The sequence below is a fragment of the Salvelinus fontinalis genome, unplaced genomic scaffold, assembly GCF_029448725.1.
Source record: "Salvelinus fontinalis isolate EN_2023a unplaced genomic scaffold, ASM2944872v1 scaffold_0231, whole genome shotgun sequence".
NCBI lineage: Eukaryota > Metazoa > Chordata > Actinopteri > Salmoniformes > Salmonidae > Salvelinus > Salvelinus fontinalis.
In genome coordinates this window covers 146,487-166,976 of record NW_026600440.1, presented here as the reverse complement: position 1 = coordinate 166,976, position 20,490 = coordinate 146,487, and the positions used below count along the sequence as shown (strand labels likewise).

Here is a 20,490-nt window from a genome sequence, read left to right as displayed (position 1 = left end):
AGTATTAGGTGCTGTGTGAACCCACGTCCAGCTGTGGCCTGTGTGTTCAGTATTAGGTGCTGTGTGAACCCACGCCCAGCTGTGGCCTGTGTGTTCAGTATTAGGTGCTGTGTGAACCCACGTCCAGCTGTGGCCTGTGTGCTCAGTATTAGGTGCTGTGTGAACCCACGTCCAGCTGTGGCCTGTGTGTTCAGTATTAGGTGCTGTGTGAACCCATGCCCAGCTGTGGCCTGTGTGTTCAGTATTAGGTGCTGTGTGAACCCACGTCCAGCTGTGGCCTGTGTGTTCAGTATTAGGTGCTGTGTGAACCCACGTCCAGCTGTGGTCTGTGTGTTCAGTATTAGGTGCTGTGTGAACCCACGTCCAGCTGTGGTCTGTGTGTTCAGTATTAGGTGCTGTGTGAACCCACGTCCAGCTGTGGCCTGTGTGTTCAGTATTAGGTGCTGTGTGAACCCACGTCCAGCTGTGGCCTGTGTGTTCAGTATTAGGTGCTGTGTGAACCCACGTCCAGCTGTGGCCTGTGTGTTCAGTATTAGGTGCTGTGTGAACCCACGTCCAGCTGTGGTCTGTGTGTTCAGTATTAGGTGCTGTGTGAACCCACGTCCAGCTGTGGCCTGTGTGTTCAGTATTAGGTGCTGTGTGAACCCACGTCCAGCTGTGGCCTGTGTGTTCAGTATTAGGTGCTGTGTGAACCCACGTCCAGCTGTGGCCTGTGTGTTCAGTATTAGGTGCTGTGTGAACCCACGTCCAGCTGTGGTCTGTGTGTTCAGTATTAGGTGCTGTGTGAACCCACGTCCAGCTGTGGTCTGTGTGTTCAGTATTAGGTGCTGTGTGAACCCACGTCCAGCTGTGGCCTGTGTGTTCAGTATTAGGTGCTGTGTGAACCCACGTCCAGCTGTGGCCTGTGTGTTCAGTATTAGGTGCTGTGTGAACCCACGTCCAGCTGTGGTCTGTGTGTTCAGTATTAGGTGCTGTGTGAACCCACGTCCAGCTGTGGCCTGTGTGTTCAGTATTAGGTGCTGTGTGAACCCACGTCCAGCTGTGGTCTGTGTGTTCAGTATTAGGTGCTGTGTGAACCCACGTCCAGCTGTGGCCTGTGTGTTCAGTATTAGGTGCTGTGTGAACCCACGTCCAGCTGTGGTCTGTGTGTTCAGTATTAGGTGCTGTGTGAACCCACGTCCAGCTGTGGTCTGTGTGTTCAGTATTAGGTGCTGTGTGAACCCACGTCCAGCTGTGGCCTGTGTGTTCAGTATTAGGTGCTGTGTGAACCCACGTCCAGCTGTGGCCTGTGTGTTCAGTATTAGGTGCTGTGTGAACCCACGTCCAGCTGTGGTCTGTGTGTTCAGTATTAGGTGCTGTGTGAACCCACGTCCAGCTGTGGCCTGTGTGTTCAGTATTAGGTGCTGTGTGAACCCACGTCCAGCTGTGGTCTGTGTGTTCAGTATTAGGTGCTGTGTGAACCCACGTCCAGCTGTGGTCTGTGTGTTCAGTATTAGGTGCTGTGTGAACCCACGTCCAGCTGTGGCCTGTGTGTTCAGTATTAGGTGCTGTGTGAACCCACGTCCAGCTGTGGTCTGTGTGTTCAGTATTAGGTGCTGTGTGAACCCACGTCCAGCTGTGGTCTGTGTGTTCAGTATTAGGTGCTGTGTGAACCCACGTCCAGCTGTGGTCTGTGTGTTCAGTATTAGGTGCTGTGTGAACGCGTTTATAGAAGTCGTTAGTAGGAACTGTGTGATCACTGTTTTTCAATTGTCTTAGTAAAATCATCCAGCACTCACCACACACACAGTAAACCAGTTCTCCACTACTACCATACTGACCCAGTGGAGTATAGAGTCAGTATTATCAGGACTGTCTCTCCCCTCCCTCCCTCTCTCTCTCAATGTAAAGAGTCTCTCAGCACTTTAAAGCTGCCAGTCGTTCAGACCTGAAGAGAGGTAGAGAGGGGAGGTATATGCACCACAGAGTGTGTTCACTAGACCAGAACATGGGTTTGGGCCTGGGCCAGCACAGCTTACCTTACTGCCTGAGATCAGTCTTGCTCTGTAGCAGTAGCTAACCTCACAAGACAGACATCAGCTCTGCTCTGCCCATCTTCCAGCCCAGGCTGACTGGAAACCAATCTCCTCAGCCTGTACCTCAGCCTGTACCTCAGCCTGTACCTCAGGCTGCCCTACCCACTACTGAGGCACAGTTTTAGACTATTGAGACACACCCTATCCTGTATCCTGTGTGAGGAGTGAGGTCGTGGCTTTAGACTATTGAGAGACCCCCCACCGCAGTGTTGTGTGATGAGGTAGCTTAGTGGTTAGGGTGTTGGACTAGTAACCGAAAGGTTGCAAGATCGAATCCCAGAGCTGCCGAGGTACAAATCTGTTGTTCTGCCCCTGAGCAAGGCAGTTTAACCCACTGTTCCCCGGTAGGCCGTCATTGTAAATAAGAATTTGTTCATAACTGACTTGCCTAGTTAAATAAAGGTTTGTAAAAAAAAAAAAAAAAAAAATGAAGGGTCTGATGGTGTGTGTGTGTGTGTTGCAGGAAAACTCAGCACACTTCCCTGGACCAGAGCTCTCCTCCTCAGACTGGTATGGGTACCTACAACCACCCTGTCCTGGGCATCTACAACGCTAGAGACGACTTCCCCCTCCGCAAGACAGGTACTAAACACACACACACCTTGCTCTGCTAGAGGACTGTCCAGTAGGCTCTCTGAGGGCTCACACCTTGCTCTGCTAGAGGACTGTCCAGTAGGCTCTCTGCGGGCTCACACCTTGCTCTGCTAGAGGACTGTCCAGTAGGCTCTCTGAGGGCTCACACCTTGCTCTGCTAGAGGACTGTCCAGTAGGCTCTCTGTGGGCTCACACCTTGCTCTGTTAGAGGACTGTCCAGTAGGCTCTCTGTGGGCTCACACCGTACTCTGCTAGAGGACTGTCCAGTAGGCTCTCTGCGGGCTCACACCTTGCTCTGCTAGAGGACTGTCCAGTAGGCTCTCTGTGGGCTCACACCTTGCTCTGCTAGAGGACTGTCCAGTAGGCTCTCTGCAGGCTCACACCTTGCTCTGCTAGAGGACTGTCCAGTAGGCTCTCTGCGGGCTCACACCTTGCTCTGCTAGAGGACTGTCCAGTAGGCTCTCTGTGGGCTCACACCTTGCTCTGCTAGAGGACTGTCCAGTAGGCTCTCTGCGGACTCACACCTTGCTCTGCTAGAGGACTGTCCAGTAGGCTCTCTGCGGGCTCACACCTTGCTCTGCTAGAGGACTGTCCATTAGGCTCTCTGCAGGCTCACACCTCCCCTCATTTAGATAGTATTAGAGCCTCCCACCATTAATCAAACCCAAATTAGGCTGTCAGGGGTTCTGCTGCCCCCTCAATGGAATCCCCAGGGCTCTGAGAGGTACTGTAAAGATGTGAGGGGGGGTTATGAGGTTCACTTCAGCAAAGCCGCACTGAGAAGCTATACGTTTTTTGAGTTCTAGATGAACTGCTAATATTAATATTGATTATCTTTACCACCTAAAACGTTCCAAACATCCATTGCTATTCTGGCATGTCCTACTGTACCGACAGGGGGGATTGAAAGGTACTGTAATATGTGATGGACCTTTTATCACCCTGCCAAGTTTTCATCATTTCTAAATCATACATCATGAAAAGTCCCAGAGTGAACAAAAAAAAAACTTTCTATAGTTTAGAGAGGTGTACTCTACTGACAGTAGACGAAGTGGAAACTAACATGGTGTGGCCGTGCCGGGCCGTGAAGCGGTGGTCTTCCAGTATAATTATTCACTTAGCGGGCTGGGCCTGTATGAACAGAGCACGGCCATGTTGACTCTAGCCCCAAGGCTGACTCAAGCTGCAGATACACCGCAGTTGACACTGGCCACTGAGACCACATTCCACCCAGACTGAGAGAGACGAGACGGGAGGAGAGAGTGCGAGGGGAGTAGAACAGGGGGAGTGTGGGGAAAGAGGAAGGTGGAAGAGGAGAAAAGCCTCAAGGCTGCACATCGACCACAGTTGACACTGGCCACATTCCACAGGAGGAGAGAGATTTTAGAAAAGAGAAGGTTGGAGAATAGGACAGATGAGGGAGGGAGGAGGAGAGCTTAGGGAATTACTTTTACCTTTACCTGCAGTTCTTTAACAGTGGTGGGCATTAAGGAAAATTAGACAAGGAGCAGAAGCCTCTGAACCTCTCTTGGGTACGTGAGACGTTAGCGTCCCACCTCTTCAACAGCCAGTGAAACTGCTGGGCGCCAAATTCAAATACAGAAATACTCATTATAAAAATTCAGAAAACAAAACATATTTTACATAGGTTTAAAGATGAACTTCTTGTGAATCCAACCACGGTGTCAGATTTAAAAAATGCTTTACGGCGAAAGCATACCTTACGATTATTTGAGAACATAGCCCACTAGACAAATCATTACAAACAGTAACCAGCCAAGTAGAACAGTTACACAAGTCAGAAATAGAGATAAAATGAATCCCTTACCTTTGATGATCTTCATGTGGTTGCACTCAGCAGACATTCTTTTACTTAATAAATGTTCCTTTTGTTCGATAAAGTCTCTTTATATCCAAAAACCTCTGTTTTGTTTGCGCGTTTTCTTCAGTAATCCACAGGCTCAAACGCAGTCAAAACTACAATTTGAGTCCTAAGTCAATGGATACTGTAATGGCATGGATAGAAAACTACAAAACCAACAAAAAAAACTACTTCCTGAATGGATTTTTCTCAGGTTTTTGCCTGCCAAATCAGTTCTGTTATACTCACAGACACAATTTTAACAGTTTTTTGGAAACTTTAGAGTGTTTTCTATCCAAATCTACCAGTTATATGCATATCATATCTTCTGGGCCCGAGAAGCAGGCGGTTTAATTTGGGTATGCATTTCATCCAAAATTCCGAATGATGCCCCCTACCCTAGAGAAGTTCAGAACATTGAGGCCTACATGCTGTGTTAGCTACATACATGCTGTGTTAGCTACATACATGCTGTGTTAGCTACATACATGCTGTGTTAGCTACATACATGCTGTGTTAGCTACATACATGCTGTGTTAGCTACATACATGCTGTGTTAGCTACATACATGCTGTGTTAGCTACATACATGCTGTGTTAGCTACATACATGCTGTGTTAGCTACATACATGCTGTGTTAGCTACATGCATGCTGTGTTAGCTACATGCATGCTGTGTTAGCTACATGCATGCTGTGTTAGCTACATGCATGCTGTGTTAGCTACATGCATGCTGTGTTAGCTACATGCATGCTGTGTTAGCTACATGCATGCTGTGTTAGCTACATGCATGCTGTGTTAGCTACATGCATGCTGTGTTAGCTACATGCATGCTGTGTTAGCTACATGCATGCTGTGTTAGCTACATGCATGCTGTGTTAGCTACATGCATGCTGTGCTAGCTATGTAGCTAGCAATTTCGCCATTAGAGACTTTGGATTAAAAAAACATTTACTCTAGCTGAACCAACAAACTGAACCAACTCTCCACAGAACAAGCCTTTCTTAATAACATGGAGGTTGGTGAAGCGATGCAGGGAGATATTGTCTGTTTTGTGGGGTTTACGTATGTTAATTCTAGGTTGGGCACCGTTAGAAGAGCTGCTTATTTCATTGCTTCTACATAAATGTGGGGGCTGATAATGAGCTTTTGAATCAGTTTGTTTTTCTTTTTCATTGTAAATATTGTTTGGTTGAGTTCATCTAAGTGTCCATTCTAGCTACGCAATTTTTGTGTGTGTGATTCAGACGTCGGTAAACGGCGAAATGCAGATTTGATTATGACCCTACATCTCTGCACACCCCTCCCCCCAAAGATTTGACATGCATAACACTTAGTCTCCCGCTGTCTGGCATTTCTAGGGGTTTGTAGACAGGCTTTATATCACAATGTGATTCCATCAATGGGACACTCACTGTTAACAAGTACATTAACCCCTGTCCATTCAGCCAACATGGTGTTTAAAACCATCTCTAGCAATTAGCAAGGCTGTAAGTTCATCCGGTTATCTAGGCCAGCCTTTACATGGAAGCATACAGAGGCTAGTTGATATGCGGGCCGGGACCCCACATGATGACCCAAACATGGTAGCTAGGTAACCCTTCACACTATATGGTAGCTAGGTAACCCTTCACACTGTGTGGTTTGCTAGGTAACCCTTCACACTGTATGGTAGCTAGGTAACCCTTCACACTGTGTGGTTTGCTAGGTAACCCTTCACACTGTGTGGTTTGCTAGGTAACCCTTCACACTGTATGGTAGCTAGGTAACCCTTCACACTGTGTGGTTTGCTAGGTAACCCTTCACACTGTGTGGTTTGCTAGGTAACCCTTCACACTGTGTGGTTTGCTAGGTAACCCTTCACACTGTATGGTAGCTAGGTAACCCTTCACACTGTGTGGTTTGCTAGGTAACCCTTCACACTGTGTGGTTTGCTAGGTAACCCTTCACACTGTATGGTAGCTAGGTAACCCTTCACACTGTGTGGTTTGCTAGGTAACCCTTCACACTGTGTGGTTTGCTAGGTAACCCTTCACACTGTGTGGTTTGCTAGGTAACCCTTCACACTGTGTGGTTTGCTAGATAACCCTTCACACTGTATGGTAGCTAGGTAACCCTTTACACTGTATGGTAGCTAGGTAACCCTTCACACTGTGTGGTTTGCAAGGTAACCCTTCACACTGTGTGGTAGCTAGGTAACCCTTCACACTGTATGGTAGCTAGGTAACCCTTCACACTGTGTGGTAGCTAGGTAACCCTTCACACTGTATGGTAGCTAGGTAACCCTTCACACTGTGTGGTTTGCTAGGTAACCCTTCACACTGTGTGGTAGCTAGGTAACCCTTCACACTGTGTGGTAGCTAGGTAACCCTTCACACTGTGTGGTAGCTAGGTAACCCTTCACACTGTATGGTAGCTAGGTAACCCTTCACACTGTGGTTTGCTAGGTAACCCTTCAAACTGTATGGTAGCTAGGTAACCCTTCACACTGTATGGTAGCTAGGTAACCCTTCACACTGTGTGGTTTGCTAGGTAACCCTTCACACTGTATGGTAGCTAGGTAACCCTTCACACTGTGTGGTTTGCTAGGTAACCCTTCACACTGTGTGGTAGCTAGGTAACCCTTCACACTGTGTGGTTTGCTAGGTAACCCTTCACACTGTGTGGTTTGCTAGGTAACCCTTCACACTGTGTGGTAGCTAGGTAACCCTTCACACTGTATGGTAGCTAGGTAACCCTTCACACTGTATGGTAGCTAGGTAACCCTTCACACTGTATGGTAGCTAGGTAACCCTTCACACTGTATGGTAGCTAGGTAACCCTTCACACTGTGTGGTTTGCTAGGTAACCCTTCACACTGTATGGTAGCTAGGTAACCCTTCACACTGTATGGTAGCTAGGTAACCCTTCACACTGTGTGGTTTGCTAGGTAACCCTTCACACTGTATGGTAGCTAGGTAACCCTTCACACTGTATGGTAGCTAGGTAACCCTTCACACTGTGTGGTTTGCTAGGTAACCCTTCACACTGTATGGTAGCTAGGTAACCCTTCACACTGTGTGGTTTGCTAGGTAACCCTTCACACTGTATGGTAGCTAGGTAACCCTTCACACTGTGTGGTTTGCTAGGTAACCCTTCACACTGTGTGGTTTGCTAGGTAACCCTTCACACTGTGTGGTTTGCTAGGTAACCCTTCACACTGTGTGGTTTGCTAGGTAACCCTTCACACTGTGTGGTTTGCTAGGTAACCCTTCACACTGTGTGGTAGCTAGGTAACCCTTCACACTGTGTGGTTTGCTAGGTAACCCTTCACACTGTGTGGTAGCTAGGTAACCCTTCAAACTCAACTCTGGACCTCGAAGCCTGTTCCACTGCGTTTTTTAAATGATCAGGTTGAACAGAAAACCAGCAGGTTCCGGACCTCTCAGGTTAAGAGTTGAATACCCCTGCCCTATACGGTATGAAAATAGCATTTGGTCACTGCGGCTGTACAGTAAACTGCTATAGATGACATCAGAGCGCAGGGTCTCTGCTTTCTAGCGCTGTATGGGATTCAGCTGACTTGCCTTCTAAACGGGAGTACCAGGGGCGACAAGAAGATGCCCCCATCCCCCAACTTCTTTCGCTAATGTTTTGTTGTCTGAGTGAGGGGAATTTTGTAAATGAAGAGAGGGACTCTGTTCTGAAAGATGAGACATGGAAGATTATAATAAATACCGCTTTGATGTCATACAAGCAAACCACATGCTAATGTGCACTTCACATGTCCATATTATAGAAGTTCTGTCATTTACAGTATCATCGTTTCTGATCACATGTTTTGATGTGCTGTTCCAACAATGACATGGCATCATACCCTGGGTTGTTTTCAACAGATGCTGTCGTATTGTGAAGGAAGTTCGCTGTGGAACACGCTCGTGACTCCATTCTATGCTCACCACATTTACTATCTGTGTCTCTAAGATTTGTATTTTACAACTTAGCTAGTCATTTTGACATTAGAAAGAGCTTTCAAATGATGCCCATCTGGTCCAGATTGCAACTTATAATGGGCCATTTTTCTGATTGCTTAAATAACTGTAATGGTGGAGATGCAGGACTGTGTTTCAAACGAAGTACTTTATTTTTTTAATAAAGCTTGTCGACACAAATGTCCGGGTACTTGTTAAAGTTCATGATGCCGTTGACCTTAACAAGCGCCAACAGGACCAGTGGAAAGCAAAATAGCCCCACAACATCCACCACCATACTTTACATTAATGATGAGCTATTTTCTGCATAAGCACTGTTCTTTCGAATCCAAACTCACGGCTGGTGTGCGTGGCCAAAGACCTCTCTCTTCGTGTCATGTGACCATAGCACCGCCTGGGGTTTGCTAAACGGGATTGGAACCAGTAATAATTCTGACCCCTATCTTTTAGAGATTTGTTGTTATTACTTGTTAAACACAATTGCTCAGAGAAAGAGATTTTATTAGTACAAAATAATATAATTGTTGAATTTTTTTGGAGCATACAATATAGCTCCGTATTTCTGTTATTTTATATAGTCTTTTTTGCTAATCTTTGTCAAGGAGCCAATAATTCCGCACCACCACTGTATATTGTGCTGTGACCTGGCCTGAAGCCAGATTGATGAACATTTATGAGATCAATGGGACACAGACCTCACTGTTAACAAGTACATGAACCCCTGTCCCCATCCCTGTCTATGTCCATTCAGCCAACATGGGGGTTTAATCATCTCTAGCAATGAGAAAGGCTGCAAGTTCCACCACAGTTCCTTCTGTTGTCTGAGTGGGGCCAACGTTGTAAATGAAAAGGGACTTGATGTGTTCTGAAAGATGTGAGATAATTACCGCTTTAATGTCATACAAGCAAACCACACACCCGCTTCACATTTCCATATCATAAAACGTATGTCATTTCCTGTGTCAACGTTTATGATCACTGTCTGATGTGCAGTTCCAACGATGACATATGATAAGAATGAGCCGATGTTAGTCGTATTGTTTCCGCTGCTCGTTGTCTTCACACGCTCATAACTCCAAAATGACTATCTGTTTCTCTGACGTGCCTTGTGAAAGCCTAACACTGTAAGATGGTATTTTATAACTTAGCTAGTCATGTTGGCAATGGGAAAAGCTTTCAAATGATGCTCATCTGATCCTGATTGCGATTTATAATGTAGCATTTTTGGATTGCGTCAACAACAGTAATGATTGTGTGATGGTGAAGAACCGCGGATGCAGGGCCGTGTTTCAAACAAAACAGTTAGGAGAGCTCAGAAATGTAGCTAATAGCTGAAGGCTTTTTCCTTGAGTCATAATAGGACATTGAAATGACTGCACATTTTAGAGAGCTGTGTGGACACTTGGAGACACCGGTTAGTCCTCTCACTTCAACCCTTGTCATTTGTTGGTTTTATCCACCTACCCCACATTTTCCAGCAGTATTCTTATGTTACTGAATGTATCCAGATTTTTAGATTTTCTTTCCCGAAAAATGCTGTAAAAAGTATTCCCTTTCAATCGCTGCCATGGTTATGCACATGCAGTATTTCTTCTGTTAGAAACATTTCAATTTGCCCCTATTCATATAGGCCAATTCCCACCTGTGTAAAGGCTTAATAGGTTTAAAAGGGGGGTTCTGTATGAATCAATCCATGTTCCTCTTTTGTCTGTTCTCAGATGGGAGACCATTACATTTGACCAAACGTGTGTCATGCCATCCATTCAGTAGTGCCTTACATGATTGTTTGACCCCCCCAGACTTTCTCCCGTAGTGGCGCAGTCCGCGGCCACCTTTGAATTATGAAACTAGCGCCTGCATCATTAGTCTGTCACTTGTTAAACGGAGAGAAACAAACGTGTGAATAAAAACAGGGATGGAGGGAGCAGTGGAGAGAGAGAAGGCTCTTGTTGTTCCACTCCTGCTTTGTGCCCTTTGTTTTTCCATAAGGCCTGAAATAGCGCCCTGGCTGGATAATTAGTACTGGACTTCTATTGGTTAGCAGTGTCCCTACAGAGGGCCCTGATTGTCCGTGCCGTGTAAACAGAACATTAGCATCATTGCAGAACATGGTAGTCATGACATTGCATTCCCTCTCTCCGTCCTTGTCTTTCTAAATCCGCTCCATTTGAATGCACACTGACAAAGCCCGCTGTAATTGGCAACGTCGCTCCCAGAAATCAGTTCATTCCCCTCTCTACACTCTCATTTCCTTGTTGATGTGGCTGCCGCAGATTTTCCCAACGCTCAACGCTCTGTACATTGTAATGGGGAGGAAACGTACCTCATCCACCTCCATATTGGTGTACAGCAGCACAGGTTGTGTAACTTAGTCGTTGATGGTTAGATAAAATGGACCCTGTTTGATCGACAGGTTTAACCTCAAGAACTATTGTTTGCCTCAACAAAACTGTGGTTTCTGTTTTCTGCGGTTCAATATGCAGGGATAAGGTATGACAGAGCCGTGTCAGAACCATAGACCTCTCTTGAGTCTTAGCCTCTGTTACAAGCCTGGGTTGTTCCGGTCATAGTCAGATAACCCTATCTGTGCTCTCTCTGTGTGTGTCTGTCTTGTAGCCTCTGAGCCCAACCTGAAGCTACGTTCTCGTCTGAAGCAGAAGGTGAGCGAGCGACGGAGCAGCCCCCTACTGAGGCGTAAAGACAGCCCGATCACAACCGCCAAGAAACGCTCACTGGATATGGCAGGTAGGACACACTCAACGCTGTGGAGAGGAACGGCCAGGAGGTTCACACCTCGCACACAACAGAGCTGTGTAGTAGATTTAACATGGAAGAGATGACTGACTGGTTGTATTAGGTTCATGTTGTACTGTAGCTGTAGACTTGGTGTGTAACAGTCATGACGGAGTTAAGATGTGAATACATTCTCTAGATTCAGCGTGTAACAGCGCTCCTGGATCCGGCCCCAGCTCTCCTAACAACAACAGCATCAGCAACATCCCCAATGAGAACGGCGTCACTGTGGCAGTCTCCAACAGCATTGATATGTCCCTGGCTCAGCGGTTGTGTGGTGGTGAACTCAGCCAGCTGTCTCTGTACACGTCCCCCTCCCTCCCCAACATCACCCTAGGTCTGCCCGCCACGGCCACCTCTGCTTCCAATGTAAGACTCTCTGTTGATATATTGTTTCTTTTCTTCTCTCTCTCGTTCTCTCTCTCTGTATCTCTCACTCTATCTAAATATACAGTGGGGCAAAAAAGTATTTAGTCAGCCACCAATTGTGCAAGTTCTCCCACTTAAAAAGACGAGAGAGGCCTGTAATTTCCATCATAGGTACACTTCAACTATGACAGACAAAATGAGAAGAAAAAAAATCCAGAAAATCACATTGTAGGATTTTTTATGAATTTATTTGCAAATTATGGTGGAAAATAAGTATTTGGTCAATAACAAAAGTTTATCTCAATACTTTGTTGTATACCCTTTGTTGGCAATGACAGAGGTCAAACGTTTTCTGTAAGTGTTCACAAGGTTTTCACACACTGTTGCTGGTATTTTGGCCCATTCCTCCATGCAGATCTCCTCTAGAGCAGTGATGTTTTGGAGCTGTTGCTGGGCAACACAGACTTTCAACTCCCTCCATAGATTTTCTATGGGGTTGAGATCTGGAGACTGGCTAGGCCACTCAAGGACCTTGAAATGCTTCTTACGAAGCTACTCCTTCGTTGCCCGGGTGGTGTGTTTGGGATCATTGTCATGCTGAAAGACCCAGCCACGTTTCATCTTCAATGCCCTTGCTGATGGAAGGAGGTTTTCACTCAAAATCTCACGATACATGGCCCCATTCATTCTTTCCTTTACACGGATCAGTCGTCCTGGTCCCTTTGCAGAAAAACAGCCCCAAAGCATGATGTTTCCACCCCCATGCTTCACAGTAGGTATGGTGTTCTTTGGATGCAACTCAGCATTCTTTGTCCTCCAAACACGACGAGTTGAGTTTTTACCAAAAAGTTATATTTTGGTTTCATCTGACCATATGACATTCTCCCAATCTTCTTCTGGATCGTCCAAATGCTCTCTAGCAAACTTCAGACGGGCCTGGACATGTACTGGCTTAAGCAGGGGGACACGTCTGGCACTATAGGATTTGAGTCCCTGGCGGCGTAGTGTAGAGACCATGCCCAAATAGTAATATGTGCTTTACAAACGGCTCTTTCCAATCGTGTATAGAAATACAAAATCGGACCTGAAGGATGATTTGAAAAAAGGCTTTGTTAGATATCACGCACATTGGTAGCTTGCTAGCAAACATCCTCGCCAACTGCTTTTTTAATAGTAGCAGCAGACAGTTGTCGAAATAGAACTGTAATCGTAGCAGAACACGCTAAATGTCGGTGTGTGTTCTTCCAAGCTAAATGTCGGTGTGTGTTCTTCCAAGCTAAATGTCGGTGTGTGTTCTCCCAGGCTAAATGTCAGTGTGAGTTCTCCAGGGCTAAATGTCGGTGTGTGTTCTCCCAGGCTAAATGTCGGTGTGTGTTCTCCCAGGCTAAATGTCGGTGTGTGTTCTCCCAGGCTAAATGTCGGTGTGTGTTCTCCCAGGCTAAATGTCGGTGTGTGTTCTCCCAGGCTAAATGTCGGTGTGTGTTCTCCCGGAATAAATGGTGGTGTGTGTTCTCCCAGGCTAAATGGCGGTGTGTGTTCTCCCAGGCTAAATGGTGGTGTGTTCTCCCGGGCTAAATGGCGATGTGTGTGTGTGTGTTCTCCCGGGCTAAATGGCAGTGTGTATGTGTGTTCTCCCGGGCTAAATGGTGGTGTGTGTGTGTGTTCTCCCGGGCTAAATGGCGGGGGGGGGGGGGGGGGTCTCCCAGGCTAAATGCCAAAGCACTAGTAGAAGGAAGGCTCAACAACAGAATTGCATATTTTTTTAATGGAGAAATTAAATGCTTTACAATAATTTCTGTGAAGCTTTGTGATCGACAAGGGCAAGTTTGATGTCAGGCAACAATAGAATCCTTTAATGCGTGCCAAAGCCGGTTTAATGAAAGGTGATGTTTTATACTGAGGGGGTGGCGGGACTTTTAAACATAATACCACAATCATTACTAGTTCGGTTGGCAGAAATATAAGTACAGGTGTTCTTACCTGCAACACCTTACACAGATCAAGAAAAGTTGTCGTACTTTTGTCTTCGTATGAACGGGATATTTGTTTATCTAATGCTCTTTCTCTCTTTATTTCTCTCTTTTTCTCCCTGTCTCTCTCATCTCATGTGACATTGTGTTTTTGGGGGGGAACCACCCCTTAAAGATGAATTCACAAATCACAATATTGCCGAAATACATCAGTTTACAATAGCAATGGCAGGCTTGTAATGAGTACCTCAGTCTTCCAAAAGCTAGTGGTAGGAAACCAGTGAAGACAATAGAAGCATCAAACCAATGTCAGTTTAACATAGAACTGTTGGGATACATCTATATCTAAAACACTTCTATTCTGACCCCGTTCTCCAGGTGACCTCAGCCCAGCAGGATGGGGGTCAACATTCAGCCCTCTCCCTCAGCCCCCCCTACCTAGGCGGTGGCCCCCTAGTCACCTACCTGGCTGACGGAGGGGGCGCAGGGGGGCACGGCCCACTACTGCAGCACTTGGTCCTGCTGGAACAGACTGGCGCGCACGGGCCCCTACTGGCAGGTGGGTACAGCGGTAGAATGGTACTTTGGTGGAGAACACACACACACAGTGTCCCAGTACACTGTGTGCTTTCCTAACAGATAACCCCCCCTTCCTTCTATTGACAGACTTCCTTTCATCAACTCCTATTAAGCAGGGTCAATGAGAGAGACAGAAAATTGTGCCCACCGGTGTTGAAGGAACACATCCATTGACTCACTTTTCCAGTGCTATTTTCAGCTGACAGTGGAGTAAATGACTGGTGACACGCACAGCCTTGGAAGTGAATGGGGGCTCCTTTTTTGGCAGACAAGAGAAGGTTCTTCTGCCAGGCTTGTAGTACTGTGCTCCTATTAAGCTCCATTCCACTGTTCTGTGTGTGATTAACAGAGCCAGTTCTACTGCGGATATTTATTGTCCTGGGACCAGTTGTTTGTGTGGATTCAGGCATGTGTATCCATGCCTATAACCATACCCTCGCGTGTGTATTCCCAACCCAGGTGTGGACGCCCTCCAGTCTCCCTCCATCCACAAGCTGCGTGGGCAGCACCGTCCCCTGGGTCGGACCCAGTCAGCCCCACTGCCCCAGCAGAACGCCCAGGCCCAGGCCCTGCAGCAGCTGGTGGTCCAACAGCAACACCAACAGTTCCTGGAGAAACACAAACAGCAGTTCCAGCAGCTACACATCAACAAGGTAGAGGAGGAGCGGTGAGGGGGGGGGGGGTGGCGGCGAGGAACAGCGGGGAGGGAGCGGTGAGGGGGGGGGGTGGCGAGGAACAGTGGGGAGGGAGCGGTGAGGGGGGGGAGTGGGGAGGGAGCGGTGAGGGGGGGGGTGGCGAGGAACAGTGGGGAGGGAGCGGTGAGGGGGGGGGGGGTGGCGAGGAACAGTGGGGAGGGAGCGGTGAGGGGGGGGGGGTGGCGGCGAGGAACAGTGGGGAGGAGCGGTGAGGGGGGGGGGGTGGCGAGGAACAGTGGGGAGGGAGCGGTGAGGGGGGGGGTGGCGAGGAACAGTGGGGAGGAGCGGTGAGGGGGGAGGGTGGCGAGGAACAGTGGGGAGGGAGAGGTGAGGGGGGGGAGGATGGCAAGGAACGGTGGGGAGGGAGCGGTGAGGGGGGAGGGTGGCGAGGAACAGTGGGGAGGAGCGGTGAGGGAGGGTGGCGGCGAGGAACAGTGGGGAGGAGCGGTGAGGGGGGGTGGCGGCGAGGAACAGTGGGGAGGGGGGAGGGGGGGGGGGGCGGGTGGGGGAGGGGGGGGGGGTGGCGAGGAACAGTGGGGAGGAGCGGTGAGTCGGGGGGGTGGCGAGGAACAGTGGGGAGGGAGCGGTGAGGGGGGGGGTGGCGAGGAACAGTGGGGAGGGAGCGGTGAGGGGGGGGGGGTGGCGAGGAACAGTGGGGAGGAGCGGTGAGGAGGGTGGCGGCGAGGAACAGTGGGGAGGGGGGAGGGGGGGGGCGGGGAGGGGGGGGGGTGGCGAGGAACAGTGGGGAGGAGCGGTGAGGGGGGGGGGGGAGGGTGGGGGGGGGGCGAGGAACAGTGGGGAGGGAGCGTTGAGGGGGGGGTGGCGGCGAGGAACAGTGGGGAGGGAGCGGTGAGGGGGGGAGGGTGGCGAGGAACGGTGGGGAGGGAGCGGTGAGGGGGGGGGTGGCGAGGTACAGTGGGGAGGGAGCGGTGGGGGGGGGGGGTGGCGAGGAACAGTGGGGAGGGAGCGGTGAGGGGAGGAGGATGGCAAGGAACGGTGAGGGGGGGTGGGGGGGGAGGAGAGGAACAGTGGGGAGGGAGAGGAGGAGGGAGAGAGGGTGGGTTTGCGCAGTGGGGAGGGAGGGAAGAGGACGGGGTATAGCTGGAGGGTATGTATGTGACAGTTGTGACAGTTGCTAAGGGCAGACTGTAGCTAACTCCACACCGCCATGGAAACAAAGCGGAACCCACTGCCAGATATGGTCATTCAGGAACTAGGTAGCTGTGCTTAGCTGAGCGCCGTTTGGTTCTCTCTCTCTCTCTCGATGAAACAAGGGATTCTCTTTTGTATTCATCAGTTTTCATGCCCTTAGGTGACATCCCCACTGACAAACAGTAAGAGGATCACCGTTCAACTAATTTACAACATTTCTCAACATTCAATCAAATGTTCCTCTCAGTTTTTCTTAGTGTTTTATCTCTGACCAGAGTAGATCTAATACTGTATATGAAAGTAATCTGTCAGAGCAGATGGGCTTTGAAGGGCCAGATGGGAAACGTCTCAGTATGACTTGATCACAGGGTATTAGGTGGTGTAGTCTGTACAGGGTGCATTATTCATCTATTGTTACAGAAAGCACACCCTCCCGAGTGGTGCACTGCATCGCTGTGCCACTAGAGATCCTGGTTCGAGTCCAGGCTCTGTCGCAGCCGGCCGCGACCGGGAGACCCATGGGGCGGCGCACAATTGGCCCAGCGTCATCCGGGTTAGGGGAGCGTTTGGCCGGCAGGGATGTCCTTGTTCCATCGCGCTCTAGCGACTCCTGTGGCGGGCCGGGTGCAGTGCACGCTGATTCCACCGACACGTTGGTGTGGCTGGCTTCCGGGTTAAGTGGGCAGTGTGTCAAGAAGCAGTGCGGCTTGGTTGGGTCGTGTTTCAGAGGACGCACGGCTCTCAACCTTCGCCTCTCCTGAGTCCATATGGGAGTTGCAGCAATGAGACAAGACTGTAACTACCAATTGGATACCACAAAATTGTGGAGACAAATCAATAATAAAACAACCTACAGCGTACTATATAAGGAATAGGGAGCCACTTTGGGGGCGCTGCCGTAGTCAATGGGGAGAGAGGAAGTGGGCCCACCTCGTGATTCAGGTATATTTCTCTCATCGCTACTGAAAAAGGCCATTTCAGAATGAAGATGTATAGTACATCCTTAACAACGGGTTCTGTTTACAATGAAACGGAACGTTCCCCTTAGTAACGCATGTGATGTCAGGGGGGGTTTCCGAGTGCTGCCACACAAGTAGGAAAGAGCACAAAATATGAACAGGGAAATAATTATAACAAAGTTTTGAAATGTTTGTGGCTCTGCATTAATTTTGCGTTCATTCCAGTGAAAAATCAAAACATTTCATGTGTTGGAACTTTCAGTACTTCCCATAGAGAGAGGGGAGAGCGAGAGAGAGAGAGGGGAGAGCGAGAGAGAGAGGGGAGAGCGAGAGAGAGAGGGGAGAGCGAGAGAGAGAGGGGAGAGCGAGAGAGAGAGGGGAGAGCGAGAGAGAGAGAGAGGGGAGAGCGAGAGAGAGAGAGAGAGGGGAGAGCGAGAGCGAGAGAGGGAGAGCGGGGAGAGCGAAAGAGAGAGCGGGGGAGAGCGAGAGAGGGGAGAGAGAGAGCGAGAGAGAGAGCGAGAGAGCGGGGAGAGCGAGAGAGAGAGAGCGAGGGGAGAGAGAGAGAGAGAGAGAGCAGGAGAGCGAGAGAGGGGAGCGAGAGAGAGAGGGGGGAGCGAGAGAGAGAGGGGGGAGCGAGAGAGAGAGGGGGGAGAGAGAGAGGGAGAGCGGGGAGAGCGAGAGAGGGAGAGCGGGGAGAGCGAGAGAGAGAGAGAGCAGGAGAGCGAGAGAGAGAGGGGAGCGAGAGAGAGAGGGGGGAGCGAGAGAGAGAGGGGGGAGCGAGAGAGAGAGGGGGGAGCGAGAGAGAGAGAGAGAGGGAGAGCGGGGAGAGCGAGAGAGGGAGAGCGGGGAGAGCGAGAGAGGGAGAGCGGGGAGAGGGAGAGCGGCGAGAGAGGGAGAGCGAGAGAGGGAGAGCGGGGAGAGCGAGAGAGGGAGAGCGGGGAGAGCGAGAGAGGGAGAGCGGGGAGAGCGAGCGAGAGAGCGGGGAGAGCGAGCGAGAGAGCGGGGGAGAGCGAGAGAGAGAGCGGAGAGAGAGAGGAGAGCGAGAGAGAAAGAGCGAGAGAGAGGGGAGAGAGAGAGAGAGAGAGAGGGGGAAGGACGAGCGAGAAAGGGGAGAGAGAGAGAGGAGAGAGAGAGAGACAGAGAGGGGAGAGAGAGACAGAGAGGGGAGACAGAGAGAGAGGGGAGAGAGAGGGAGAGCGAGAGAGAGGGGAGGGAGAGAGGAGAGCGAGAGAGAGGGGAGAGAATGAGAGAGAGGGGAGAGCGAGAGAAAAATAGGTAGAGGGCGGGAGTGAAGAAGGGAAAAGAGCAGCTTGTTTGTGGAGGAGGACGGGGATGAGGTAGCTGGCGAGGGTTCTGACGTCAACGCTGTTCCTCTGGCACCCTGCCACAGGCCCCGAGGGCTGACAGGCCTGCCAATAACACACACACACACACATATTAGACCGCAGTAAAATACATTGCTGTGTTTCAATTTCACCTGAATAGTTGTATCTGGAAGACTTTGCAGTGCAGACATTTTGCAGTGCAGACATTTTGCAGTGCAGACATTTTGCAGTGCAGACATTTTGCAGTGCAGACATTTCGCAGTGCACTTGTGTTGAATGACTTAGATAATTGCACACTATTAATATGGATGAAAACAAAGTAGCACACTAGACATTTCCAAGTAGGCCTACTAAGTGACCGACACTGATGAATGCTTAAAATACAAATCACTATGTCTGCCCATTGTATACACACAGGAACACTGCCAAGAGATGTTCCTCTGTACAGAGTGGGATGACTGATTCATTTCCCTGGCACACACACTGTCTCCCCTCTCTTTCTTTCATCCCTCCTTTTCTTTCCCTTTAACAAGCTTCATTTGGTTTTTCAACTCGTGCTCTCAGACGTTTCCCATTGACCATTCCGTGTATGAGAACCTACACACTGGAGTCTCTGGAGACAGAGAGGATCGGGGCTAATGGACCCCTGTCTCCGTGGACCCCTGATCCCACTCACAGCCGTTATTACATAGTGATCTAGTTTCCCATTCATGGCCAGTATGTGTGGATAGGAGATGTGGAGCTCAGTGCACTGCTTTGTGGACAGCTTCCAGCAGCTTCCACTGACTTCCAAAGTCTTAAGGACACACACACACACCTCAATGTTAAAATGTTGACCGCCACGTCTTAGTAAAGCGACATCTTTCACTATAGAACTCCTATACTACTACTGTTGTAACAACTGCAGTAACTACTGTATTACTACTGTATTACTACTGTATTACTACTGTACTGCGTATTATCAATGACTAGACGATGGATTGACCCATACCTTCTCCTTAGATGATGGGCAAGCCCAGTGAGCCCACGGGGGGCCGGCAGCACCAGAGTCACCCGGAGGAGACGGAGGAAGAGCTGAGGGAGCACCAGGCCCTCTCTCCCCAGGACGGAGGCTTTTCGTGTGGGATCGCCATCAAACAAGAGCCCCCAGACCCCCAAGAGAACCAGGAGGAGGACATGCAGCAAGAACAACTGTTCAGACAGGTAGGAGGGGAGGAGTGAGTGTGAGAGAGGGCGCTACCTCAGGTCAATATGATGTGCTAGTGATGTCATACTACGTCATACTTCCAGGGTCATGTCTTTTGAATAGGTTTCAAGATCATCAATTTATCATCCCATCAGAACTGTCTGTTCGTCAGGGCATGGACTCTACAAGGTGTCAAGCGTTCCACAGGGAGGCTTGCCCGTGTTGACTCCAATGCTTCCCACAGTTGTGTCATGTTGTCTGGCTGTCCTTTGAGTGGTGAGCCATTCTTGATACACATGGGAAACTGTTGAGCGTGAAAAACCCAGCAGCGTTGCAGTTCTTGACACAAACCGGTGCTCCTATCATCTACTACCATACCCCGTTCAAAGGCACTTGAATCTTTTGTCTTGCCCATTCACCCTCATTTGCACACATACACAATCCATGTCTCAATTGTCTCCCAGGCTTAAAAATCCTAATTTAACTATTCTCTTCCACTTCGTCTACACATTGAAGTGGATTTAACAAGTGACATGAATAAGGGATCACACCAAACACCTGGATTCACCTGCTCAGTCTTTGTCATGGAAAGAACAATATTGTGTATACTCAGTGAACACCTGGTAGAACTTGTAGTTCTCATGAAACGGTGGTAACTTTCCGCTTCTTCTTGGCCCCCAAATATGTTGAAAACCGGCATATGGTAAGTAAATTCACTCGCAAACAATTATACCTTTTTAATATATATCTTAAATGACTGCATTTTCCTGACTTTGACGATGCAAATTTGAGGCTCATTCTCAGTGTACAAAACGAGCACTTTCATATCGGTATTAACTTGATGACACACACACACACACACACACAAACACACACACACGCACACACAATTATCTCGTTTATCAGTAGTTGTGTTTATTGAATGATTCACTTGGGCAATAATATGCTATTTCCTGTCCCAGG

The 20,490-nt window shown here is 49.0% G+C and overlaps 1 protein-coding gene across 6 annotated transcripts in view; it reads left to right on the top strand.

The window, feature by feature from the left end:
• LOC129844790 (histone deacetylase 4-like) overlaps positions 1 to 20,490 on the top strand; it is a 65,683-nt gene that overhangs the window by 32,679 nt on the left and 12,514 nt on the right. For all 6 annotated transcript variants that reach the window (XM_055912918.1, XM_055912917.1, XM_055912916.1 and 3 more), the window contains 6 exons: positions 2,539 to 2,657; positions 11,116 to 11,244; positions 11,432 to 11,661; positions 14,010 to 14,190; positions 14,670 to 14,863; positions 19,344 to 19,544. In XM_055912918.1, the coding sequence (XP_055768893.1) occupies positions 2,539 to 2,657; positions 11,116 to 11,244; positions 11,432 to 11,661; positions 14,010 to 14,190; positions 14,670 to 14,863; positions 19,344 to 19,544 (1,054 nt within the window). The remainder of the gene's footprint in view (positions 1 to 2,538; positions 2,658 to 11,115; positions 11,245 to 11,431; positions 11,662 to 14,009; positions 14,191 to 14,669; positions 14,864 to 19,343; positions 19,545 to 20,490) is intronic.